This window comes from Puma concolor, chromosome A1 (assembly GCF_028749965.1).
Source record: "Puma concolor isolate L17-30 chromosome A1, mPumCon1.1.hap2, whole genome shotgun sequence".
Lineage (NCBI taxonomy): Eukaryota > Metazoa > Chordata > Mammalia > Carnivora > Felidae > Puma > Puma concolor.
In genome coordinates, this window is record NC_141667.1 from 224,839,043 (window position 1) to 224,867,021 (window position 27,979).

The 27,979-nt window shown below is 41.5% G+C and overlaps 1 protein-coding gene across 1 annotated transcript; it reads left to right on the plus strand.

The window, feature by feature from the left end:
* The first annotated feature begins 222 nt into the window (after window positions 1-222).
* PROSER1 (proline and serine rich 1) lies at window positions 223-27,693 on the plus strand. The gene is made up of 13 exons (XM_025924743.2): window positions 223-1,088; window positions 3,820-3,885; window positions 6,388-6,456; window positions 9,537-9,631; window positions 10,662-10,755; window positions 12,860-12,970; window positions 14,515-14,598; window positions 15,961-16,039; window positions 16,618-16,713; window positions 20,760-20,804; window positions 24,429-26,211; window positions 26,658-26,808; window positions 27,409-27,693. The coding sequence occupies exons 1-13, from the start codon at window positions 1,044-1,046 to the stop codon at window positions 27,529-27,531; spliced, it is 2,841 nt and encodes a 946-aa protein (XP_025780528.1). The 5' UTR covers window positions 223-1,043; the 3' UTR covers window positions 27,532-27,693.
* Window positions 27,694-27,979: the final 286 nt, after the last annotated feature.

Below are 27,979 nucleotides of genomic sequence, written 5' to 3' on the forward strand. Positions count from 1 at the left end.
AGCCAAAAATAAGGGTATCCATAGATATGCCTTAACCTGTCGACGTTCATTTTTTTTTTAATTAAGATTGAAAAATCACAACCTAACACACGCAAACCCGCAAAATAGAAATTTGGCTCTCAAAAAATGATTTTCAAGCTCTGAGAAAGATTTCTGCTACCTCCTATTCTGAGAAATCCAGGCATTTGCTGTAGACACCTACGTTCCCACACCAGGACCCCTCCTTTGGCTTTCGGGAAAGAGAGGCCTCAGCTCTCGGCGCAGAGTTGGGTTTACAGGGGCGCGACGAGCTTCTTTAAAGGCCCCCAGGAGCCGGTGGGAGCTGTAGGGGTAACCAGGAAGGGCTCTAGACGCCGTGGGCGCCGCGGTATTCGGGAGTCCCCCTACCGGAGAGTGTGGGCCCCCTCGCCCGGCTCCCGGTGCTCTCCGGCTGCCGGCCCGCTCCCGGAAGCCGTGGCAGCTGGTAACAAAGAGCCTGCCCGGCCTCCGCTGCCCGGGCTACGGGACCCAGGAGCCAGCGCAGCTGCTGGGGTTGAACGCAAGTTGGGCCATGCGCCGCGGTGAGGGGCGGCGGCCGGCGGCCTAGGCGCTGGTGCGGGTTGAGAGGCCGGTACCTCCTCTTCGCCGCCCGCAGGATCCGGGGCGCAGGTGCATCTGCTCTCCCGGCCGCTCCACTCGGGAGAGCGGCTTCACGACCTTTCCCCGGCGGCGCCTGGCCTTCAGTTGCAGGGGACCGAAGCTCAGCTCCGGCTGCCAAGCCCTGGGCTTCTTTGCAGGACTCCGAGAGCACCGGACTCTTCCCCGAGGTGTCCTGAAGCTGAGAAAGTCTGGCGGTTTTTGCATTTAATAAAAAGTTTTTATAAGTGTCCATTTTTAGAAATTTTTGCAGAGTTTGAAGTACTCTCTACCTCTTTGCATCCTTTTTCTTGCTCCTGGAGTCTTTCCTCCTCAGCTATAAACGTTTTTACTATTAGAGCAGACCAGGGATGAACATTTTGTGATTGAAAGTGCAACTGTGTAAAACCACGTCGAAACTAACCAAGATGGACAAAAAGTCCTTTGAAACGGTGTTGGATGAAATTAGAAAGGTAATTTCACTTAATGCCTTAAATCAATCTATGAGCTACGAATTCTCGTAGTTAATTCTCTTTGAAGGACTGCGTGCCGATGGTGCAAAATACGAGTTTTAGGATTGCAAAATTGGTGGGAATTTTAATGTACACTACGGGAGCTTGTATCGCGATATATTTCACGATACAAATGGAAATTAAGTTGTTAATGCTAAATTTGACGATCAGTGCGGTATTGTGGAAAATATATTCAAAGAATACTCGTTCGGAAGCCGGCTCTACAAATCTAATAGCTCTGTACTTGGCGGAAAAGTGATTTAATATTTAACTTTTTATCTCATCTTTCAGTAACCTAAGACTGACAATTAAGAGGTAATACGTATAAAATTTCTTTAATGGGAGTTCTCATGGCATGTTTTTCAAATCTGAAGATAGGCTATGTGTTGCCTGGACGGACACAATGTCCAAATGTATTAGGTTTAAAGTCATATTCTTAGGAATGGGCTTCAATAACTTGAATTTCAACACTTTTTTTCTTCCTGTTTTCTAGATTTTTGCTTCTTTTCGAGGCTGTTGTATGTAACCTACCTCCCAGAGTGAACCAAACAGCAAAAATATTTGGAATGTAGCCTTGAGCCCAGTAAATACTTAAAGCACAAAAGTGTTTACATAATTAGATCTGGAAGGACCATCTGTACCATTAGTATGCTAATACTGAGTGTTTTGCTTAGAACTTCTGGCCATTTCCAAACCTTTAAGACCCTTGACTGACAGGGTAGGATTTGTTACTTTATGCTCTGGTGATTGATTGATTTCAGCTTATGAGATGAATGAAATTGCCTGTAGACATGCTGTTTTTCTGCATTTTCTATAAAGCAAAGTGTTAGTTTTCTTCATCTGTCCTAAAACTGCTTTTCAAATTCGCGTATTAGGTTAAATTTACATGTTGGGTGATATTGAATGTTGTTTTTGGTCAAAATTTCAGCTTTTGCAAATCCAGCTTGTCCAATTAAAATTTGCGATAAAATGTCAGGTTGTCAACTATATGTATAGAATTTGTAACAATTTGTTTATGAGCTGATATTTACTGTTTATGAGGAAGTAATTTGTGGGTTCAAGTAGACCAAGTAGATTTCTACTTTTGGAAGTTATAGGGTGCAGTTTGCAAAATCTCTCCTATGTTGTGAAAAGATCACACACACACACACACACACACACACACACAAATACTAATGAGGGGAATAGGATATTTTCCAGAGATGAAAGTCATACATGAGATAGCGATTTACTTTCTTATTTAAATCCTTATTTTTGGTCTGCAAGCAAATTAGATATATCAGCATTGTCTTAAGTCTGTTAAAATGGGATAAAAATGTAGGCATATCTAAATGAGAATTACTATTGTTTTTTAAAAAAATTGCTTCCAGGGCGCCTGGGTGGCGCAGTCGGTTAAGCGTCCGACTTCAGCCAGGTCACGATCTCGCGGTCCGTGAGTTCGAGCCCCGCGTCGGGCTCTGGGCTGATGGCTCAGAGCCTGGAGCCTGTTTCTGATTCTGTGTCTCCCTCTCTCTCTGCCCCTCCCCCGTTCATGCTCTGTCTCTCTCTGTCCCAAAAATAAATAAACGTTGAAAAAAAAATTTTTTTTTAAATTAAAAAAAAAAATTGCTTCCAGACTTTGTAGATATAAATTGGTTTAAACCAGGTAATCACTTCCCGAGATTACGTCTCAACAGTAAGAGTACCTTACCCAGAGTCCCATTCTCTCTTCCTCACTTCCCTTTTCAGTGAAAAACTACTGGGCAACCTGGATGTTTCTTTCAGTAAACTGGTCATATTTTCTCCTAGCAAAATGATATATATACCAAGTACAAATATTGTTTTATAGTACAAAGGGTTTAGTTGATTTTTAATGATTAGTAGCTACCAAATTATGGTTGTTTCCATCTCTAAGCTTGGCAAACAGTTGCAAGGACAACATATGTGATTTCAGCTGGTTCTGGATAGTGCTGGGTCAAGACCACCATACTTTCCCTTCTGAACTTCCCATCGATAGAGGCCCTGTGAGGAAAGGAACCATAACTTAGTACTATTATGTGTCAGATCTACTATTGACTATTTTAATTTTCACAGTAACTCTGAGGTGGGTAGTGAATGTTGTTCCCTTTTTATGGTTAAAAAGGTTCTCAAGCTAATTAAAATGCCTTTCAGAGGCCACAAGGCCAGTTAGTAGCAGGCACACAGATTGAATTGAGGGCCCTTTTTGGCTCCCTGGGGTCTTAACATTCCAGTGGAAGTACTGAGAACCTGACCAGACCTTGTCATTCATGTTTCTCTATCAGTTAGCACATAATAGCTGCTCAATAACTGATGCATGAATGCGTGAATAATGTTTGATATAATTAGGCTTCTTAAAAATGACAGTTTGGTTGAATTTGGGATGTTCTGAAACTCTAATAACATTTACAGGAATTCTGTATGGAATTTCTATTAATGTCAACGCTTGCCTATTACAGCTTTGTTCCTTTTCCTGGTAGGAGTGAGTAGGGAGACTCAGGAGGTTTTCCTGCTGTCTCAATGTATCCCTTACTGCACGGAACCTGGAAAGGTAGAATGTCATGTCACCCCAGTGACTTTCGCTGCCTGTGCTGGGGCTGAAGAAGGGCTGCCATGTTGCTTAGGCAGTTTTGACGTCTGCATGTTACTATTTAGCTTACACATGCTAATGCTGTTTTTCTTTTTCCTTTCTTAGGCTGTTCTGACAGAGTACAAATTAAAAGCAATTGAATATGTGCATGGATATTTCTCTAGTGAACAGGTATTTGTGTATACAAAGATCTTTTTTCACTCTGATATTCTGGTTAATGTCTATTTACTTGCTGGTCAAGTTCAGAATTGCTTTTCATTTGTTGCTGTATTTATTCAGAAACTTTAGAAGCTTTCCATTTGGGGAGAAAATTTTACCTAGTGTATAGTTAGAGTACTTTATAAACATACCTACTTTCACTGCAACATCATATATTAACTTTATCTTATTTTTTGTTTTAGAGAGAGAGCACGAGCCGGGGAGAAGGGCAGAGAGAGACAGAGAGAATGAATGAATCTTAAACAGGCTCCAGACTCAGTGTGGAGCCCAATGAGGGGCTCAATCCCAGGACCCTGGGATCATGACCTGAGCTGAAATCAAGAGTCAGACATTCAACTGACTCAGCCACCTAGGCGCCTGTGTTAACATTATTTTATTTATTTTATTTTATTTTATTTTATTTTATTTTATTTTATTTTATTTATTTTATGTTTATGTTTATGTTTATTTAGAGAGACAGAGAGCAAGTGGGGGAGGAGCAGAGAGATAGGGAGACCGAGAATCTCAAGCAGGCTCCACAGCTGTCAGCATAGAGCCTGACATGGAGCTCGAACTCACGAACCGTGAGATCATGATCTGAGCCGAAACCAAGAGTCAGACTTAACCAACTAAGCCACCCAGGTGCCCCTGGTAACATTTTAAAATTCAGTGTCCAAGACCAGTTTTCAAATATTTATTCTGAGCATAGCATCATGAATTTATAAATTTCTAATGGTAAACATACCCAAATTTGTACAGTATTTATAAGTCAGTAATTACGAAATTGACTACATGTTAAAACAAAATGTGGTGTTTAAGAAGTAGTTTCTGTCACTGCCAGACAAATAATGTTTTAAGCATGGTAGTTTAATGAAAACTCATGCAGCTTTAGGGGGAGTTTGCTAATTTAAAATGCATATGCATACGTATGCATACACACAACATACATAGAGAGGCCTGATTTCTGAGGAATACTTAAAAAACACTTGATAGGGAAATAGGGCAGAAAGAGAAATGTGCATCTGGAGAAGAGTTCTGAGAAAGGGTAAGAATGTGGAGAGGGTAGACAGTGGATGAATCTGTAGGTGGAGTTAGTAAATGCTCCAACTTCTCATCTGTTATCTCAAGATTTTTAAAACTTGAGGTTTGGATCACTTTAAGCCTACAGAGGTTTTGACTCTTAAATGCCTAAAAGCTACTTTACAAATTGCATGCATTGTATTGCTGTCTATTTAGTGAGTGTTTTTCAGCTGTCCCATTACTTTTCAAAATGACCTTAATTTAAATGTTTTACAAAGATTTATAATATCTCATAGATAATAACTTTTCTTCTTTTGAGTATATGTGTGTGTGTGAAATTTTGTAGAAAACTTCCCTTGGTGGTTATTCCACTTTGCTAAAGTCATCAAAAACTTTAAAAAACTAAAAACTATTTTTTAAGTATGACCTTCTAAGCCTCCTTATTGTATTGAAGGTTTTTCTTCCTATCTCAGACGTGATAGCAACGTTTTTTTGGTTGGTAAAGGGGCAGGTAGCATTTTCTACGTGTATGTATAGTAAAACCATTATTCCCATAATAGTAAAGAACATATGCATAATACTCATTTGCAGCATACACATCACTTTATAAGGAGTGAAAGTATTTTCTGCTCTTCATATACCACTCCAGTCTCTAGCATTAATTTTGCTTTGTAGAATAATTGAAACCTTCACACATTAATTCACTAACCCAGATTTTATTACTCCCTCTTTGAGTCTTTTTTTTTTTTTTTTCTTTTCTTTTGGATTTCCCTTGGAGGCAGTGAAAAGGGTGGTGGTGACTATGCAGGAACTTCAGTGTTGTGACCTTGATGCCCTCCTCATCTTTTATAAGAGATCTCGCAGTATCTCCCTCATTCATTTGAAATTCGCCGGTGGCAGTAGTGGTGGGAGAGCCTGGCTAACTGTTCCCCAAATGCCCTACTGTTTACAAATTGCTGGAGTAACTCATGGTGCTTCTTACACTTTTAGGGAATAGATCTGTGGTGTATATACGAGATCTGTGCCCTTGAGATTCAAGGAAAAGTGCAGGAGATAGCAGACCTATTCTAAACTACACCACTGAACACCCTTTTGTGATTGATTAAAACTGTCACTCTCCACTAAATTTTTAGAGTTTTCCATTCGTAATACAGCTGACATTTATCTCCATCTAGTACTTTTTCATTCTCTTTTCTTTAGGTACTTTGTTTTTCCTGTATTTTATACTTTTTGTTTATTTCTGTAGCAGCGCTGCCCCAGTCTCTGTGATGACCAAAATGTTCTCTTTTTGCACTATTCCTCGTGGTAACTACCTACTTCAGATGGCCATTGAGCACTTAAATTGTGATTTGTGCCAGTAAGGGACCGAATAGTAATTCAAAGTACTGAAACAAATCTTGTAGAATGTTGGCAAATACATATCATTAAAGCTAAAGGAGTTCTTTGCTTTTTCAGGTGGTTGATTTACTGAGATATTTCTCCTGGGCTGAACCTCAGTTAAAGGCAATGAAAGCATTACAACATGTAAGTAACCCACATTTCTTTAGAATGAAGAATTTAAGTATCTTGAATTCTCCCCTTGTTTTCTATAATTGATCTCAGGTTGTAATTTGTTTGCATTAGAAAAACTAATCCTAAGTTTTATTATACTTTGATTAATCAAATAATTGTTAAAAAAATTAAGACTCCCCAAACTGTGAATTTAAATTGTATGTACCTTATTAAGTTGTGAACCATAGGATCCTAATTGGCAGATTGGAAGAGAAAATATTTATAGGCAAACAAAATATAGAATTTGAATTTTCTTTTATAGTTTATTTCTTTTGAGAGAGAGAGAGAGAGAGAGAGTGCAAGCAGGGGAGGGGCAGAGAGAAAGGGGGGAGAGAGAGAGAGAGAGAGAGAGAGAATCTCGAGCAGGCCCCCCCTGCTGTCAGCCTGGAGCCCGGTGCAGGGCTTAAACTCAATAAACTGAAATCATGACCTGAGCCAAAACCAAGAGTTGGACGCTTAACCGACTGAGCCACCCAGATGCCCCTAGAATTTGAATTCTTATTTTTTTTAAAGCTTATTTATTTTTTTGAGAGAGAGAGAGACAGAGCGTGAGTGGGGGAGAGGCAGAGAGAAAGGGAGACACAGAATCTAAAGCAGGCAGACCTGGCTTGGCGCTCAAACTCATGAACCACAAGATCATGACCCGGCCGCTTAACCGACTGAGCCACCCAGGCACCCCTAGAATTTGAATTGTTAAGTGTTTTTGTGTACGTCCTTCAAATTTTTGATATCTTTATCCTTTTGTATTTAGTTTTAGAACAGTAGTCAGTTGGGTTTATATTTATAATTCTTTAGACCAACACTGTCCAAATGGAACTTCCAGCGATGATGGAAGAGTTCTGTATCTCTGCTGTCCAGTCTGGTAACCACTGAACACATGTGGCTTTTGAGCACCTAATGTGTCTGGTCTGCCTGTGGAACTGTATTATTTCTTTCATTTTAATTTAAATAGACACGTGCCTAGTGGCTACTGTATGGCCAGCACAGTGCTGGAGCCTAAATTAAAGGAGACATTTAAGTCAAATAGTATCTGGCTATGTAGGAAGATTCTCCTCGGAGGATCAGGCACAGATAGCTTTAAGGAAATTTACAGTTCCTTAGCTTCCTAAACTAATTTGGCAAAGAAAGTGTCTGGATGTGTTAGTGTTTCTCCTCTTTAACAATTTTTTTTTTTTAACTTTATAAAAAAAAAGGTTATCTCACCCATCCACCCATCACCCCAGGGTGAAAATCTTTTCCCCAAGGACCCAAGAGACCAGTAATTTCCTAAGAGGGAGAGCAAAGCAGAGAGGTTTTGTAAGAAATACTGATGGGGACCTCACCTTATTTTATTAAGACGAAAAATTCATGACAAAGCTCTGAGGCCTGCTTACTTGGACCTACCTTAAAATTAAAATTCTAAGGTATTTAGAGGCGAAAGGCTAGCATGGGCACAACTTAATGAGTCCAGTCTTTTCTGACAAAGTCAGTCTGATTTGGTTGTTTTCACAGAGGACTGATCTTGACAATTAGGTTATACAATAGACATTTTCATAAATGAAGTGAACTAAATCAGTAGTTCCAAAGTTTTTACAAATATATAACGAAGATAAATAAATCAATTTTTGTAAATATTTAAACTTGTAGCATAGTTTTTAGATGTCCATTTAAAGACTTGCAAAAGGGGGGCGCCTGGGTGGCGCAGTCGGTTAAGCGTCCGACTTCAGCCAGGTCACGATCTCGCGGTCCGTGAGTTCGAGCCCCGCGTCAGGCTCTGGGCTGATGGCTCGGAGCCTGGAGCCTGTTTCCGATTCTGTGTCTCCCTCTCTCTCTGCCCCTCCCCCGTTCATGCTCTGTCTCTCTCTGTCCCAAAAATAAATAAAAAATAAATAAATAAATAAATAAATAAAAAATTTTAAAGACTTGCAAAAGGGTATATAGTTAAACCAATTCTCTTGGTGCTAACCTGGATAAAATTGTCTGAAAACCACTGCTCTAAATTGTAGGAATCTAGGGGCGCCTGGCTGGCTCAGTCGGTTGAGCGTCCGACTTATCTTGCGGTTTGTGGGTTCGAGCCCCGCGTCGGGCTCTGTGCTGACAACTCAGAGCCTGGAGCCTGCTTCGGATTCTGTGTCTCCCTCTCTATCTGCCCCTCCCTCACTCCTGCTCTCTCTGTCTCTCAAAAATAAATAAATGTAAAAAAAAAAAAAATTTAAATTGTAGGAATCTATTGGGCAGTGATTCTAAATGATCTGGCATTGACTTTCCTTTGAATTCCATCCACTGTTAACATAAATCTGTAAATTGGCTGAATCTTATCTTCAAAAACAAAAGTACCCTAGTCAAATTATGTAACATTGCACACAATCTTGGAGTGTCACAGTGCACGTTATTGTAAGACTCCTAAGAAAGTTCTGCAGTAAAGTTCTGTTTAGGGGTGCCTGGGTGGCATCTGACTCTTGATTTAGGCTCAGATCATGATGCCACGGTTCATGGGGTCAAGTCCTGAGCAGGGCTCTGCGCTGACAGTCCCTGTTTGGGATTCTCTCTCTCCCTCTCTGTCTGCCCCTCCCCCTGCTCACACACGTGCACACTCGTACTGTTTAACCTGTCCTTTCCCTACCTGAGGTGACTCTGCTGTCCCCCTATCTTAGTAACAGTATTCAGCACGTGGACATCACTTTAGGAATCCCTGATTATAGACTACTTGGTGTTCTAGCTGAGGAATGTAGTTTTTTTTCTAACTTCTCAAGCCAAGTATTTCCCATATTTATAAATACCCCCTTTTTTGTGACCTTTCTGAGAAAAGTAGTATATGTAAGTATTTTTTTCTATAAATGAATCCACTGAGAAATGATAAGAAAGAGTGCATGGGGAACTTAGGTCTTCAACTGAAATGGTTATGTAGAAAAAGCCTGAGTTGAAGTCACATGGTTGTTAGGGCTTACTTTTAAGTAAGCAGTTTTACCTCAAATATTTACATTAAGAACATTTAACCATGTTTCCCTAAAAAAGGCAATTTCTGGCATGAAAACTTGACATGTTGAAAACAACATTATTTTTTATATTAATAGAAAATGGTGGCTGTTCACCCAGCAGAAGTGGTCCATATTCTCAATTGTTTCACCTTCAGTAAAGACAAGCTAGTTGCTCTTGAGCTGTTAGCTTCGTAAGTATTTCATTTTCTTGTTACTTCATTGGAGAAAATTTGGAAAACTTTTTAAATCTTTTTTAACTCATTAGTGTGTGTTAGAATTTTATTAGCAAATGGAACTCTAATAAAATCTGTGAAAGTGTAGACTGAATTTTTTATATCTAAATATCTAGTGTACTTATTACACGTGGTTATACCTTAGAGAATAACAGGCCATGCTGAGATTATTTGTTTGGTTTGTCCGCATTTCAGTGACTTCCATTGCCTTCCTACTCTGAATAGTTTGAAAGGCTCATTGAGAAAGCTCCGGGTTTGTGGTTAGGTTCTGCCACATTCTGATCAGCATGTTTTTTTTGGCTTGATACGTACTTACTCTTTATGGACCTTATTTTCCTCGGGTGTAAAGATAAGGATCTCACCTACTCGGTAGGATATGTGAACTTTTGATACTGTAAGATATGTGAAAGCACTCAGCACTGCATGGAGTAAGTGACTGTGATGAATGTCAGCTCAAGGAGAAAAGAGCCTGCTGTTCTGCAAGATGGAACAGTCTGTAGGTTGCTGTTTATTTCGAGCACGTGCATTTTGAAGTGCAATAAGGGACTTGTATACCATATAACATATGGAACTTACAACCGACAAGTGTTTTGTAGATGTGCACAAAAATACAAAATTAAAGCACAAGGTAAGCTTCAGTTTTAGATCAACCATGACTCTTATGCATTTTGCCACATAGGTTTTTTTTTTTTCTGTTGCCTTAGATCTCCTGCTACTCCTCGTGAGGGGACGTTTTCAAAGAATCTCAGAATGGTGCTCTTTATTGAATTACTTTGTTACTTTTAGGTAACCAGATGAGCCTCAGCTCAGTTATATTTATCAATTTTCTGTAAGCATGTTGTTTATATTCACCAATTAAAACGAAATAATCACTTTTCTCCCTGTGTCATTGGGGAGACGCTTACCCAGGTAGAGTTGTATGGTAAAGATTGTGGCCTTTGTATTGTATGTCCAGGTTCTTAAAAGCTAAATTGCATTTCCTTGGTAGAAACATTGTTGATGCACAGAATTCTCGTCCCATTGAAGATTTATTCAGGATAAATATGTCTGAGAAGAAACGGTGCAAAAGAGTACTTGAACAGGTAATTTTCTCAAGATTGCTCTATAAATAGAACACTGGGTTCTTCTGAACGTTGATGAAAAAGTACAGTCTTATTCCCGTGTTTCTGTGACAAATGACCTGACTGCTCTTGTGCGATGGGTCAAGAATGACAGCCCTACAGTCCGTGGAGGATGAGAGCTGGGTGAAGGGGGTACTGGTGGATGAGGAAATGGCTTGAGAGTGACGTATTCAGCTCCTCAGCTTAAGCCTCAGTCGGTATTTGGTCTCCATCCCCTAGTAGCTTTGCCATGCCTCCAAGCTTTTGCCTTTAATCTTCTGTAATTGTGAATGTGATGTTTTAAATTTGTATTGTTATCAGTCTTTTTTTTTAACTTGAAAGAAAAATTTTTTTAATGTTTATTTATTTTTGAGAAAGAGAGGGACAGAGCACGAGTTGGGGAGGGGTGGGAGGGCACAGAGAGAGAGGGAGACACAGAATCTGAACAGGCTCCAGGCTCGGAGCCGTCAGCACAGAGCCCGACGCAGGCCTTGAACCCACAAACCACGGGGTCTTGACCTGAGCCAATGTTAGAAGATTAACCGACTGAGCCACCCAGGCGCCCCTCATTGTCATCAGTCTTACGTTAATCAGATCTAAGAGATAGATAATGAAGCAGAATTCCAGTTTACTACTTTAAAATCTCAAGAATGGAAGAAGGAGTACTTACTGAAACCTACTTGACTTGTTACTTAAGGTATTTGTTTCTTAAGATCGTGATGGCTGGAAACTGAATTAATGACTAAAAACCTGCTTGAGGAAGATGCAGACTCCTCTCCTGGGGCCTGACTGCCGAGGCACATTAAATCTTGCAGCCTCTGCTAAGCTCAGAGCCAGCAGAAAACTTCACCTTACTCATGAACTATTGGAGCAGAAGCAAGATCTGAGCCCACAGTTCTAACGTTAATAACTTGTTCATTGGTTCTCTTGACGAAATTCTTTAAGGCACACTGCATTTACTGCTGTTGTTTTCTTCCATATAAAGCATTCTGATCAGGTCACTTTTCCTTCTCAGAAGTAACATGGGCCTGAGTATTCTGTGGAATAGGCTGTCTAGTCAATGTAAGTTAGTACAACTTCTCTGGAAGGTAAACTAGGAGAGCCTTAAAGTGTTCATGCCTTTTGACCCCAAAACTCTATTACTAGGAATTTATTCCAAGGAAATAAGTATATACCAATTTGTATGTAAGGGTATTTACCCTGGTACTATTTATAAAAAGCAAAAATTGAGATAATTTTTAGGGTGGGATTATATAGCCAATTACATGTGTTGTGAGTGAATTTATAAAACCAATATACTTCTGCAACAGAATATGTGACATCGTGCGTAGCTGTAAAATACAGCCATATATAACTTCATACCCCTGTAACGTAATATGGGTCTCTTGGGATATATGTCGCCTAATGTAGTGTTTTTCATTCATTTAATATTTATTGAGTATGAATTCAAGACTGGTTAGTGTACCATTGTAGAAGCTGAGAATGCAGTAATAAGCCAGAACATCCCTCATTGTGTCTCATGACTATGGAACACTATGATGAATGCAGTTTGCCCAGATATCTCTTGCTTTTTCAACAGTACAGCTCTTTGGATACCCAGTGTCCCTCCCATGTTACTTGCTTGTGTTTTCTCCACCAAGTTACACGTGTCTTCAGAGCAGACCCATGTCCGTGTCATCTGTTGCTCTCTTTGCCTCACCTGTAACATAAGCTTGGCATTTGTAGAGTTGGACGAAGTTATTTCTTGGTCATTGGAGAAATGGGACACGTTAAATAGTAAATGAACTTTTTTGCGCACAATTTGCAAAACCTCCTGTGGAGATATCTTTGTGTAGGAGTCTGTTCGTTGTGACCAATAGAAAGCTAATTAAACACATGTTACCGTTTGAGTAATTCCATTGAAATAAAATGATTTTACTAAAGAATTTTGGTCATGTTCACTACTGTAAGTGCTGATGAATGTATGAACAGATTAATGTGATGCTGTTCCTCAGTTCATGTTTTTTAACGGGTCTTCCTAATACCCAGAATACTTAGCCTATGAGTTTGTTTTTTGTTTTTTAACAACCCTCTTTTTTTGTTACAGGCTTTCAAGGGGGGCTGCAAAGCTCCTCATGCCATGATATCTTCTTGTGGAACAATCCCAGGAAATCCATATCCCAAAGGAAAACCTAGTCGCATAAATGGAATTTTCCCAGTAAGTATATGTTTGTGACTATGGAAACTTCTTGTGGCTAAGTATGAAATTTAGCATAGTTAAGACATTTAAAGAAAATACCAGTTGATGATGCTTCTACCAAGGAAAGGAAATTTATTACGTTGGCAGCTTAATTCATGGATTCCTTACTGATGGAAAGTTCAGACTACGTTAAAGTACGCGTGTCAAATGTATAGAAAACAAGCCAAACAGAAAAGAGGATGAGTTTGTTTTGTTAGAAGCACTTATTTGCACTTAATAAAGGACCATTTCTCATATTCTCAGTGTTCCTCGGTTTCACAATTAAGTGTGTTTGGAAAATTATGTGCAATGTTTCCTTCCTGGAGAGTCACACTGCATGCTAAAGGCTCTGAGAAGTCCTGTAGGAAAAAAAATTTGTTTTGATACCAACCGGTGTTCCTCAAATGTCTTTATAAGATAATCTTTTCAAAGAATGGTATATATTTTTTGTGCTATAACAAATAACCCTAAAACTCAGTGGATTAAAACAGTGGATTAAAACAGCCTCTCTCAGTGGGGAGAGGCTTAGATTGGTTCTGGCTCAGAGTTTCTCATGAGGATATAGTCATCAGAAGACTCCATTAGAGCTTGAAACTCTGCTCCCAAGGGGATTCGTGTACACGCCTGACAAGTTAGTGTTGGTCGTTGGTGGGGGTCTTTGTTCCTTACCATAAGGACTTTCCTGTAGTGCTGCTTGAATACCTCATGACCTGGTAGCTGACTTCCATCAGAGCAAATAATCCAGGAGAAAGCAAGTGGAAGCTGTGTTATCTCTTAGGACATAGTCTTGGAAGTCAAATTGCCATCATTGCTGGAATACCCTATTGTTACACAGGTCAGCTCTGTTCATTCTGGAAGGGAACTTCACAAGGGCATACAGGATGTGGGGACCTCTGGGAGCCATCTTGGAAGTTGGCTTCCTTACTAGTATGTACCATTTAGGGACACACCCTTAGGAGGATGCATCGTAATAGTCTGTCCGCTCATGCTGATCTGTTAATAATAGCAGTCTTGAATGAGGTCTCACTTATTCTTGAGTAATGTAAACTATCACACTTAATGCTTATTGAGAACATCATTTTTTATCATCTATTTTTGATTGTAATATAGGTACTCTTTTTGATCCTTTGACCGTTACACATACCTAGGCATGGAAGTCTTGTTTCTGGTTGCTCCATTTGTGGAGGGGAAAAATTAAAACCTACTTCATTCTGCTCTCCTGTCATCCTCATGTGTATTGCGTGCTTCTGGGTGCCTGTACATGTTGTGAGGGTTCTATGGCAGAGGAAGGCTGAGGACCTTAACAGGGTCTTAAAGCCAAGTCAGGATTGGATCTGGAATCCAGGTCCTTATCCTACCGTGTTCAATCCTTTTCTTCAGTGTAATACTGTGAGGGATTTGTTTTGGTTTTGCTTTGAGGTGATTTTTTCTTTTTAAGTCTCAATTCTTTTCTATTTATTTATTTGCTTACTTACATACATACATACATATTTATTTACATATTTACGTATTTATTTAAATAGGGAACTCCCTTGAAAAAAGATGGTGAAGAATGTACTAATGAAGGCAAAGGAATAGCCGCACGGATTCTTGGTCCATCTAAACCGGTATGTGTAGAGAAGAAATGATGAAACAGGTCTTAACTCTTACATGTAGTTTTCTGTCTGTCCACAGCAGACAGCATAAATTCTGTTTTTGTGTTGTAAAGTTTAGAGTATACCAGAAACTCCAGGAAAGTGAAGGGTCTAGGGAAATAAAAAAGCATAATTAGTTAACAGTGTTAAGGGCCATTCTGAGGTTCCGTGTTTTATTTCAAAGCGAGACCAGTCAAATTTGTTTTGTTTTGTTTTGTTTTGTTTTGTTTTGCTGTCCCTATTCACCTGTTCCCTTGCAGGAGTGGAGTCTGGAGACCTTTAAGGTTGTGGCCAAATGAGTGTTACTGGTGAAGCAAGAGCGGAGCCAGGAGGCTGAGGGTATTTTTAAGGGAGTGATTTTAATGATTGGTTAGGATATAAACTAAACCCACAGATGACCCTGCAGGTTGAAGGATTGTTCGAGTTGAAGTGGCTGAGGCCTTCACACAGCTGTCTTGCGGTCCCTGCTTGTTTACATGACAGGAATTCCAGTGGCCGTTGTTTATAGCAAAACAGTCACAGATCATAGTCCTTGCACAAGACTAGTGCATCTTACTGGGCTGCCGTGTATGAGAACTAGGAAGAATCTAGGTCTTTTACTACCAATGGATGCCCTCTGCCTCAAGAGCATGAGTGCGAGATTCCCCGAAGTGGGGTCCCTCTCTCGCTCACTGTAGTGAAAAATACAACGTTTGGCGTAGCTTCAGATACCTCTGGCTTTCTAGAGACCAGCTGAACTGTAAAATAAAAGAGTTGAGGATTTCAAAAGGCAAGAAGACCAAAACACCGAATTCATAGTCCCCCCCCCACCCCCAATCCACGTTCTCCTGGAGTTGTCAGAGTGCTGAATGCTAACGGATATGGTGCTTTTTTTTTCCCAAGGTGACAAGAGGGTGAGAATGATAACATGAATCTCTGATGAGTTTAGGAGGATGTTGGAAGTTCTTGGGTAGCCAAGGCTCCAAAACCTAGCGGAATTCTTGTGTGACAGAAGAGGAGCTAGGAATTCTCACATTAACCTCTACTGGGTCAGAGAGGAGTTTGCTATTTTGGAGAAGAGCTGACCCTTCATGAGAGAGGATTTAACACGGAAATAAAAAACACCTCTACAGCAGTCTTTGGCAGCATCTGCCTTTGGAAATTATAGGAACCACATTTATTCGAGCAAAGACATTTCCCTGATTTTGTGCCGCGTATCGCTCCAGTAGCCTTTGATATACTGGAGCATTTTTAGCCTCTTAGTACTAAATATGTCAAAAGACGAGTTGTATTCTGTTTTGCAGGGAGGCTCCTGACTTAGTTTTCTTCTAACTGCTGTACTTCCCCTTCGTCTAGCCTCCTCCAACATACAATCCACATAAGCCGGTCCCTTATCCGATACCTCCGTGCCGGCCACACGCAACTATCGCACCAAGTAAGCAGCAGTTCATACGTTTTTTACTTTTTCTTCTTTTTGCCCTTTATTCTTAAGTTGAAAGTAAATGTTGGTGTATGTACTTGGGAAAATTGGAGCACTTCTGAAATACGCTCTGATGAGTCTCATTCTGCCCACAGTGCCTTGGTCTACAGCCGCGCAGCAGCCAGTTTAGTTTAGGGCATTTACTTTTTGGTAAATTAATTATAGATTCTTTTTAATCATTATGAGTTTTTGCTTTGGTGAATCATCTTGAATCCCATTTCAGTAGTTGGTTTTCAAAGGTATCCTCAACTGTGTGTGCTTGACAGAAGAGGCAGATCATTTAAGTACGGCGGGATCTGCCCGCCCTGCCGTTCAGTGAGCTCATGTCCGGAATGAGCCTGCAGTGGGAAATCACAATCTCCAGTTGTCTCATGTGATCTCAGCTTTCTCCTAACAGTAGACCCAAACCGCCACGTGAAAGGCAACTCTATTACGTAACAGTTTTAAAGATTAGATAGCTGTGTTAATACGGTTTGAACTCGTGGCCACAGAATGATACTAAATTATGGTTTTTTCCTCTAATTTTATTTTAGGTGCTTATAACAATGCAGGTCTGGTACCATTAGCCAACGTCATAGCTCCGGGTGTCCCCCCTCCGCCTCCATATACTCCTAATCCAGTAGGAACAGGTAAAATCGTGTTGTTACGGGATGTTAAAAGTAAGAGCTTACTTAGACACAAATGTACACTGGAGGGAACAGTTGTTTGCCGTGGTGTGTCCTAACGGGAGAACGAGCTCACCCTGATGATGGATGAGTGTGATGTGCAGGTTCTACCAGAGCGGCCTTGGCCCACCTGTGCGAACATGAGCGAGCTAGAGACAGAGGAACGAGGAACAGTTGCGCGTGAGCAAGAAACTTTGAGAGGCTGTAGAAGAGTACAGTTGACTTAATGAGTATTACCGTTTGGGCACATCACTCCTATGTGGGGAGGAAAAGCTTGTATGAAGGTGCTCAGAGGGGCTTAAACCTCCCCTGGGTTTTCAGTTCACCATTTTCCTTTGAGTCTGTAGGGAACATGGGATTTAGCCTATATTTTCATTTGTGTTCTTTCACAAAAATGTAATATTTCACTTAGGTATTGTTTATTTGACTCCTCTGAGTTTTGTCTTGCTAAGGAAACCCTTCCCCATCCCGGCAGTATGAAAATGTCATCTGTATTCGCTAATTACTTTTATAGGGACTCTTTCTTAACATATAGCTTTTAATCTACTCACGATTTATTTCTAGATATGTGTAGGGTAGGGATAGAACTTAATTTTTTTTTTCTATCCTTCTCAGAGACCCAGAGTTACTTAATACCATTTATTAACAAATTCTTTTTTAATCACTAGAGTGGTTCTGTTGTTTGCAGGCAGGTACTCCGATGAGAGTTGCTAAACAGTTTTTTCCAAAATTATCATTTTATTTCTTACCCTTGTTTATGGTACCTTTAGCCTTTAGAGTTTTGTATTTTTGCATAGACAAAGAGAGGCTAGGAAAGAAAAGCTGGAACTGTTTTATCTTGTTTCAGATCTTCTTAACCCTGGGCAGTCCAGGTTATCCGGGTCTTGTAAGACTCTTACGGCATCTGGAATTTATTTTCATGTAGGGGTGAAATAGAGGGTCTTCTTAATTTTTTTCCAGAGAGTAGCCCGTCATGCCAGCACCATTTATTAACTAATCTGTGTTCCCCATTGATTTGAAAGATGCAGTTGTCTTAAGTTTTCATATACACATGTGGTTCTAATTCTGGATTCTTTATTCTGTTCCAGTCTAGTTATTTTATGTTATGATGATATGTTGATTTGATTAGCAGATTTATAGTGTGTTCTGATATCTGGTAAGGCTAGCTTTCTCTTACTATATTTTCTATTTTTCTTACTATATTTGGAAATTTTTTTTATCTGAACATGATCATTTTATGCAGTTAAAAACAGTTGAATGTATGTGTACATGTATATATATATATATATTTATAGTTACAGATATTAATGTTATATAATTTTATATCATTAATTATACATATAATTAATATGTAATTATATAATATATACAGTTATATAAATTTAGAGAGATCTGACATTTTTATGATATTAAGTCTTACTGTTCAATCCTGTGTCTGTCTTTATGTCAGGTGGTAGTGATTTTCCCCCAGGGCATATTTTATCTCTTTGAAGATTTTATAGTTTTCTTTATATAGGTTCTTTGCCTTAGGTTTGTCTCTAGGGATTTTAAAGGTATTTTTTATTAAAATTATAAATGGAATATTTCATTTGTACGTGCTTATTACTAATTACTTATTCTACTTTTTTTTCTTGAAAGTTTCTTGAGTTTTCTAGGTATAAAAAAAATGTCATCTGAGTTATACTTTAAGATAGTTCTTTCTTGCGTGGTGTTATTGGGTATTGTCCTTTTTGTTTTCATATTGTAGAAATAACGTTATTTGATTTTATGTTTATGTTTACTTTTAATTTTTATTTTAGGGTTTTATTTTGTTGTTAGGTTAGTTGGTTTATAGATTACATATAGCTGGATTCTGATTTTTAAACCGGTGGGAATGAGGCTTAATAGGCATTTTCAGTCATCATATCATAAAAATTGCATATTTGTTCTTAGTCCTTCCATTTTATTTTTGTATTCATTATTAATCTTTTGTCCCAGTTTTTCATTTCCCTTACTTTTGTTTACTTGTATTGGTCACACTGCTGTTTTATTTTTAATAGCTCCTCTCGCCTTACCCCACCCAAACTTAGAACTTTTGATCACTAGTGATTACTTTGTATTGTTAATGGTTGTCAGTATACAAAAACTTAAGAAAGCTGCTCCCTGCTCCACTGGCTTCTCTCTCACTCTCCTTTTTCATCAGTATGTGTGTTTTGTTGGAATACCATACGTGTTTCCTTCTGGGCCTCTGAACTTAACGGCCTCTTACTACTTCCTCTGTTCTCTGATCCTCGGTCCTGATGTGCTCATTGTGCTTTTCTGTGAGCAGAAAATTTCTCTAAGTACTTTTTAAAAAGGGCACATATACAGAGTTGTAGATGAAAAACCCAATTCCAGTTAACTTTCTCTTCTTTTTTTTTTTTTTTTTTTTAATTTTTTTTTAACGTTTATTTATTTTTTTGGGACAGAGAGAGACAGAGCATGAACGGGGGAGGGGCAGAGAGAGAGGGAGACACAGAATCGGAAACAGGGTCCAGGCTCTGAGCCATCGGCCCAGAGCCCGACGCGGGGCTCGAACTCACGGACCGTGAGATCGTGACCTGGCTAAAGTCGGACGCTTAACCGACTGCGCCACCCAGGCGCCCCTAACTTTCTCTTCTTTATTAGAACCTCAGTCTCCTTCTGTAAGCTTGCAAAGAAAATATTCCTTATCTTTCAAATTCAGAAGTGTCTTTGATCTTGGAGTTCAGCTATTTCGTCAGGATGTCTAGGTGTGGATCTTAGCATTAATCTTTCACAGAACTCTGTAAGCCCTTTAGATAGGAAAATTCAAGTCTTTAAAGCTTAGGAAAATTTTGTTCTCATTATTCCATTAGTTACTGCTTTTTCATCTGTTCTTTCTTTCTCCTTCTGGTACTTTTATTTTGCACTGTATTTGTTTTCTAAGTCTCTTACCTATGTATTTATATATCCTCTTTTTTTGTTGTATTTTTACCATTTTAAGTGTGACTTTGTTGTCGTTTCTTATTCCCAACTAAGCAAGTTAGCTTTTATAATGTTATTTCTAATCTTCACCATTCTTTACATCTATTGATTTGGAATCAGATTTCTATATCTAAACGTTCACCTTCCCTGCTTATATTTTCTTGCATATTATGTGTGTGTGTGTATGTGTTCTCAGTTTGCATTACAAGTTTTTAAAGATTTTTTTTCCTTTCATTGAATCTTTATTGATAGACACCATATGTTGTGGTTGTTTATTTGTACCAGGTTCCTTAGCCAAGCTATGATCTTTTTTTGCTCACCACGTCAGAGCTTGCAGGTTCCTTCTGCGCCTTGTATATGTCCCACTGTTTGTTTCTTGGGCATTTACTGTCAAGCTATGAGGTAATTTTCTTCCCGTTGAATCTTTGACTGATGGTCTAGTTAGGTCCTTTCCCGGGGGTGTGGGGGGGGGGGGGGGGGAGTGTGCTCTTGGGTCCGTGTCACAGGCTTCAAGTCTACCTCCATTAGGGTGGTTCTCGGCAGCTCCTAGCATAGGGCCTTTTGCAGAAGTGTGAGTGCAACAGGAAAGCAGGGCCCCTTTCTTTCTGTTTGCTTGGATCGTCACACGGCCTGTGAGATCGCTCCCTCAGGTGGCAGTGGATTCTGTGCTCGGCATCCATTTCCCACCTCTAAGTCCTCCTGCACTTGCTCCTGGGTGGCAGTCTCAGGCCATCACCTTTCCGGAAAGTGTTTTTAAATATGTCTGCAAAATATCAATGGTGATTTAAAGCCCGATAAGTTAAGGAGAAGTGGTGGGGGACGGAGGTTAGGGGTCAGTTGCTCATGATGCTGTCAATCTTCACTATAGTTACTACCATTGTCTCCATTTCCTTTCTCTCTCTATAAGCGTACGTTGTTTTTCCTAACATAGAATGCATCCACATCCTGAGCTTTTCTTTTTTTGATGCCAATCTCTGGTTATTATGGTGGTGATTAACTTGAATAAAACTTGAAATCAACCTTTTTATTGATTTATTTTCATATAGAAAATGAAGACCTTTCCAGTCAGTCAAAACCTACACAGAATCAAAGTAAGTACCAAATTTGCTCCAGACATAGCTGAAGTCTGTCCCGGTTTTCTGCTCCGTTACCCACTGACAACAGTTTGAATTGAATGTATCTGGAATCTATGCTTTGGGGAAAGTTCCTACTTAACGAATTTAATCAATACTCGCTAAAAGTTGCTTGATAGTGGTACCTTATATACACAAGGAAACGTATATATTAACTGGGTTTAAAATTAACCATATGCCCTTGTGTCTTATGTGAAAAACTTGCAATATAATGGGAGTGCTATGTGGCATTACGTTCCACATTCACTTTACATTATGTAATATTAGAAACCTCATTTTTGTTTTGATAGAAACACATAAGGTTTTTGATAAAAACCCTGTTTTCCAAAAGCTATTTTAAGTACTCGTTTCAGATTTCATTATTTTCATAAGTATTAGGGGTAGCGTAGTTTAGTGTAGAACAAAAAGTAAGGGTTGCCAAAGCAGAAAGTGGAATTGAAAAAGGAAGATGGAAAATGTCGCCAGCACGATGCCTGCAGGGGGCAGTAGAGCCACAACATTTTCTTCTTCCTCTGGATGAGGATCTTTGTGGTCAGGAAGGAGATGCAAGCCCTCTGGTAGGAGACAAAACTTGGGCTCGGTTCTTGTGTAGCAAAGCAGCACATGAATCTAATCATTAGAGGGCATAGTTAGGAGCCTCTGTGGGAGAGTTCTCGCCCCTGAGCAGGGTGTCTAAACCGGGCTTTTTAGCTGTGGCTTCTAAAGGAGGTATCATAATGGGCTGGAAAACACTGAGATGTTAGGGCATCGTTTTCTTATCCTGGCTCTGGTGCTGCCTAGCTTTGTGACCATATCATTTACCTTCTATGAAATGGAGGTTAAGGAAACTTGAGCCTTAATGTTCAGCTTCACTAACCTATTTTTGAAGGGAGTTAAGAGGCATAAGAACCAACGTTAGGAATAGCATACCTTGATTTCCTATGTTGTGAATGTTAGCATGATATTAAGATTTTATTTGCCTTTTGAATAATATCAAGAAACGAAAAGATAAACTAGGATAGTGGTTAAGGATGTGGGTCTGGGGTTCAAATTTTGGTTCTATCACTTAATAGCTGCATGACCCTTTTAAAATTATTATGATGATAAGATCTCAAAGAGATCTACCCTCTTAAATTTTTTAGTACACAATACAGCATTGTTAACTGTAGGCATAGTGTTATACAACAGATTTCTGGAAATTATTTATTAGCTTGCATAACTGAAACTTTATTCTCTATCTTTTTAAGTTTACTAACTTATTTTGAGAGGGAGACGGCACGCATGTGTCCATGGGAGCGGGTGAGGGGCAGAGAGAGAGGGAGCGAGAATCCCAGACAGGCTCCATGCTGTTGTGCAGATCCTGGGCACGGGGCTTGAACTCACGAACCATGAGATCATGACCTGAGCCAAGATAAGAGTCGGACACCCAACCGACTGAGCCACCCAGGTGCCCTGAACCTTAATTCCCTTTGAAAACTACTTAATAGCTATATGATCTTCTAACAAATTGCTTTAACCACACCAAGCTGCAGATTGCCCGTCTGTAAGATGGGGTTTTTAGTACCAATCTCAGAGGGTTATGTGAGGACAAATGAAATGACAGACATAAAGTACTTGGCACAGTATCTACTGTTTTATGGTTGACACCCAAATTACGTGACAGGAAAGTAGTATTTATCATGGTATATTTTTGGAGTTTTTTCGATTTGTTGTTGTTTTGTCACATTTTAACTATAGGCACTACGATCAACAGTGCATGACTTTTGCTCTGTTATATAAAAAGATCTCCAGTCTTTTGGAGGCTGCTATAAAGAATGCTGTGGGACAGTTTGGTCTTATCTTATGATCAGTCATTAACTGCATGGTCCTCAGCATGTCATTGTATAAAATAGTGAATTCTCAAATATTTCCCAACCAATGCTGACCTAGATAAATTTTGAGTACATTATTTAGTACAAAACTAGGTATATATTCCTTGAGCTTCTGCTCATGAAACAAATGCCAACAAAAGTACAAATCCATTTTTCATATGTTCTCTAAATTTAAAATAGCTAGGCTTTCTTTTCTTGAAATGAAATTACTGGCAATGACATGAATATGGTACAGGCCTCTTGGTTTGAAGTGTATGTGTTTATATATTACTGTTTGTCAATTCTGCCATTTTTCCTTTTTTTAAAAAAAAGTTTATTTTTGAGAGAGAGAGAGAGTGAGTGGTGTAGGGGCGGAGAGAGAGGGAGAGAGAGAGAGAATCCAAAGTAGGCTCTGTGCTGTCAGCATGGAGCCCCATGTGGGTCTCGAACTCACCAAACCATGAGGTCATGACCTGAGCTGAAATCAAGAGTCGGACACTTAAGTAACTGAGCCACCCAGGTGCCCCTCTTTTTGAAACTACTGTAAATTTGTTCAGCCCAATATAGCATCTTTTGGCCGTCTCTTAGTACGAATGGATTATGTGTATGCTATTTTCTTCCATTCTTTTCCTATGGTCCCTTCCCCACCATGATTCGTATAGTACATTACTTCATTGACCATGTTAACTTTTTTATGTAAGAGTCTTTATTATGCATAAACTTAGAAACTTGAATCTTAGCCCATGAAAATATCTTTCAGTTGATTATCACTGCAAAAGGAACATTCTCTGCGTGTAACTGAAACAGACTTCGATATGAGCGTGGCAGCAGACGATAGTTGTCATTAGGACTTCAGCAACCTAAGTCATGCTTTCCACTTGACACTAACAAGATCATCAAAGGCTAACATTGTCACTAAATTGATTCAGGGAGAAAGCACAGATCATCCCCCAAAATACTTACAGTAATTATTCGTAGAGTTTATCAGAATAAAAATGTGATAGCCAACTATAGTACAGTTCTTCAGAGTAAGTCCTTGGATGGGTCTGGTAACTATAGTTGAGGTAATGGTGATATATCTAGTGTGGCAAACATTTATTAGATGCCATGCACAGCGCCAGGTGCTAAGGCTCTAAAGATGAATTAGATACAGCTTTTGCCCCTAAGGGAGCTCCTAGGACAAAGCAAATATTAGAGGTTGAGATTGCGTAGAGGAGAGGAGGCAGTATGAGAAAATGCTTGGGAGAAAAAGCTGTATAGGTTATAAACTGGAATATCAAGTTCAACTCACCGAGTGGCCATAATACTGGAGAAATAGGCATGAATCCTGGAAGGCCTACAAGGAAAGTGATGTCCCAAAAGCTCCTAAGAGGAGCAATGACTTGTTATTACTCTAGGTAAGTGGTTTGAAAGAATGAAAGGTAAAGTCAGTACACCAACACTAACCACAAAATAAATTTTTAATTTTTAAAAATTGGGAAAATATAAAAAGAGAATTTGCTAATTTCTCAAGGCTTTCTCTGTGTGCATCTGAGGGCTCTTCTGAGCAGAGTCTAGGTAGAAGACAGCTAGCTCTAACGGAGGCTCCGCAGTGCCGATCAGGGTCGTAGAGTCAAGCAACGTGGGTGCCAGTTACACCTGTCACCGGTTTTCTTTGTGTTTGTTAAATGTTAGACATTTTGCTATTTCTCTTGGGTTACAGTTTGACACTTCAGCATGGTGACAGATTCTTGCCTCTTTCTTCCCTCCGTAGCATTCTCTACCCCAGGAAGTCAACTCTTCTCTCCTCACGGTTCCAACCCTTCAACACCGGCTGCAACTCCAGTCCCCACCGCATCCCCAGTCAAAGCAGTAAATCATCCGTCAGCACTGGCAGCTGCTACCGTTTCTGGGATGAACATGCCGAATACTGTCCTCCCTGTGTTCCCCGGGCAGGTCTCCGCGGCCGTCCATACTCCTCAGCCAGCAACGCCAAATCCGACAGTCATCCGAACCCCTTCCTTGCCTGCGGCGCCCGTTACTTCCGTCCACAGCACAACTGCGGCTCCCGTCCCGTCCGTTTTCTCTGGCCTGGTTCCCCTGCCGGGTCCCCCTGCACCTTCCGTCCCAACCCCACAGGCCACGTCCGCACCTCGGGCCGCTCCTGCTTCCAGCGAAACCTTCGCTTCTACGTCTGCCCCTTTCCCCGGCCTCCCCTTTGCTGCCACCTCTACCGCTGCTTCTACCAACAACCCGAATTCCGCCTCTCTGTCCTCAGTGTTTGCGGGCCTCCCCTTGCCCTTAACACCCACATCCCAAGGCGTGTCCAAACCTGCCCCTCCTGTACTTGCCGGCGGCTCTGCCCCCAGCGTGGCTTGTCCCCTCGGTGCAAACAGTCCTCTTCTGTCTGCTTTAAAAGGCTTTCTGACCTCAAATGACACCAGTTTAATCAACTCATCCGCTCTGTCCTCTGCTGTTACAAGTGGGCTGGCTTCACTGTCTTCTCTGACTCACCCGAACCCTGACTCCCCCGCTCCAGGCCCCGGCAAGTGCTACGCCCCCTCGGCCGTGCCCGCCGCGCAGAGATCGTCCACCCCCGGGTTGGCCATGTTCCCGGGCCCGCCGGCTACCGTGGCCAACTCGGCCTCCACGCCATCTACTTTGCCCGCGCATTCTCCCCTGGTGACGCCGGCGTCGTGTCCCGCCTCCGTGCCGGTCAGCGGGGGCTCGTCGGCTCCGCTCTTGCAGGGCCCCCACCCGGGTAACTCGGAGCTGCACGGCGCGTCCGCCCCCGCCGTCACCACCATCCCTGTCATGATCAAAACCGAGCCCACGAGCCCCACTCCCTCGGCCTTCAAAGGCCCGTCTCACTCGGCGAATCCCCCCCACGGCACTTTAGGTTTGGGGGCGCTGGGCCGCGCGTACACGTCCGCGTCGGTGCCCATCACTCTGTCTACTTGCCTTAACCCCGCCCTGTCGGGCCTCCCCAGCTTGCCCGCCCCCCTGAACGTGTCCAACCCGCTCTCGTCCATCGCTCTCCCGCCGCACGCTTCCTCCGCGCCCATCACTCCGGTGTTCACGGCTCTTCCTCCGTTCACGTCTCTGACCAGTAATTTCCCCCTAACTGGCAACCCGTCTCTCAACCCCTCCGTGTCTCTTCCAGGGTCGTTACTAGCCACCTCGTCTGCGGCGGTCACGTCCACGCCCGTGCCCGCCGCCAGCTCCACCGCAGCCGTGCTCCCGGGGCTTGCGGCCTCGGCGCCGGCCTCGGCGGCCCCTTTCCCCCTTAACCTGTCCACCGCCGTCCCCTCCCTCTTCTCGGTCACGCAGGGACCTCTGCCGGCCTCAAACCCCTCGTACCCCGGCTTCTCAGTCTCCAACACCCCCAGCGTCGCCCCCGCGCTCCCCTCGTTCCCGGGGCTGCAGGCGCCGTCCACGGTGGCCGCCGTCGCCCCGCTGCCCGTCGCTGCCACGACCCCGTCCCCGGCTCCCGTCCTCCCGGGATTCGCCTCGGCGTTTAGCTCCAATTTCAACTCTGCTCTCGTTGCCCAGGCCGGGTATGTGGCTCGTGCGTGGGGAGGCTGCGGTCGTTCTTGGCCCACGTTGTGGTTTAGAGTCTTCCGAGCAAAATCTCATTGTTCGCTGGTGCCGCAGTCTGGTTTTTCGGGGCCGGAGCTTCAGTACCCAGGACACGGGGAGCTCTGCAGCCACGTTGAGAGCAGCGTGTGCAATATTAACGCCCGCGCAGGCAATTGTAGTGTTTGTCATGTGTCGTCATTATAAACCAGCGGGAAGTATTCTATGCAAAACACAGACTTCCTGAATTCAGACTAACATACTGTGTACGAGAAAGTACATTTGCTATCAGTGAGTGGCTGACTTTTAGGATTCCTTCCAACAGAGAAATTTAAAGTTTAAGTCTTAAGGTGGTATTTGACAGATATAGAAGCAATAGCTTTTGTCTTCGCCGCATTTTGACCTATTCTTCTGTCTATTGTTTTAGCCTGTCATCCGGCCTTCAAGCTGCAGGCAGTTCTGTTTTCCCAGGCCTGCTGTCCCTCCCAGGTATCCCCGGGTTCTCCCAGAATCCTTCCCAGTCATCCTTGCAGGAATTACAGCATAATGCAGCTGCACAGTCTGCCTTGTTACAGCAGGTAAGCAGGCAGGGTCCACCGGGAGTTCAATGGCAAGACCCGGAGGTGGCTTCTGTAGTGGTTACCTGGCTGTGCAATAATGGTAGCCCAACGTTGGCCACAAAATGGCTCGTAGCAGAATGTTTGCAGACTTATGATTAATCTCCCCAAATGTGCAGATTATCCTCGTCCTCCTTCAGGAGAGTAACAAAGGTGCTGGGGTCTATTCGTCTGTATGAATTCTTTTCCCGCTTTGAGACTTTCAGATCTTAGTTTAGAGCTTACAAATGGAATCTTCATATGTGTCCGTTAAATTCGAGCTGGTCTTTTATAATTTAAGCTGAAATAATGGACCATTAAAGCATATTTTCTCTAGAAAACTTACTTTTTGGAAAGAATATGAAGTCTTTCAGTGGTATCTCTCATTGCCTCCAGCATCTGAAGTATTTTGAACGTTTATTAAAATTTCGGGAGAATAAGCAGACTTAATCTTGCCCCAGTGTTTGTTTTGTTGTTTTTTTGTTCTTTCCCATTCTAAATATCTGTGGTGGGGTGTAAGCAAAAGCAGGTACAGACTTGAATGAATTTGGCACTTGCTAACCTGCACCTTCTTTCTATCAGGTCCATTCAGCTTCGGCTCTGGAAAGCTATTCAGCTCAGCCAGATGGATTTCCTAGTTATCCTTCGACACCAGGAACACCATTCTCTTTACAACCAGGCTTGTCCCAAAGTGGGTGGCAGTGAATATATTTTCATTTGTATTCTCCTCCGGAGCGACATCGGATATGCCTAAGGACTGCAGTGAACAATCTGACTAATGCGAGGTTGGCTGACATTCTCAGAAAATGAGAATGAGGATAATCTTGGGGAAATTGGGATAAGAGTTTAAAACAATGACGATTACATTTTTTTTTTTTAATTTTTTTTTTTTTTTCTTTCAACGTTTATTTATTTTTGGGACAGAGAGAGACAGAGCATGAACGGGGGAGGGTCAGAGAGAGAGGGAGACACAGAATCGGAAACAGGCTCCAGGCTCCGAACCATCAGCCCAGAGCCTGACGCGGGGCTCGAACTCATGGACCGCGAGATGGTGACCTGGCTGAAGTCGGACGCTTAACCGACTGCGCCACCCAGGTGCCCCGACGATTACATTTTTTAATGGTTTTAAGTATGAACACTCCCCTATGTAAAT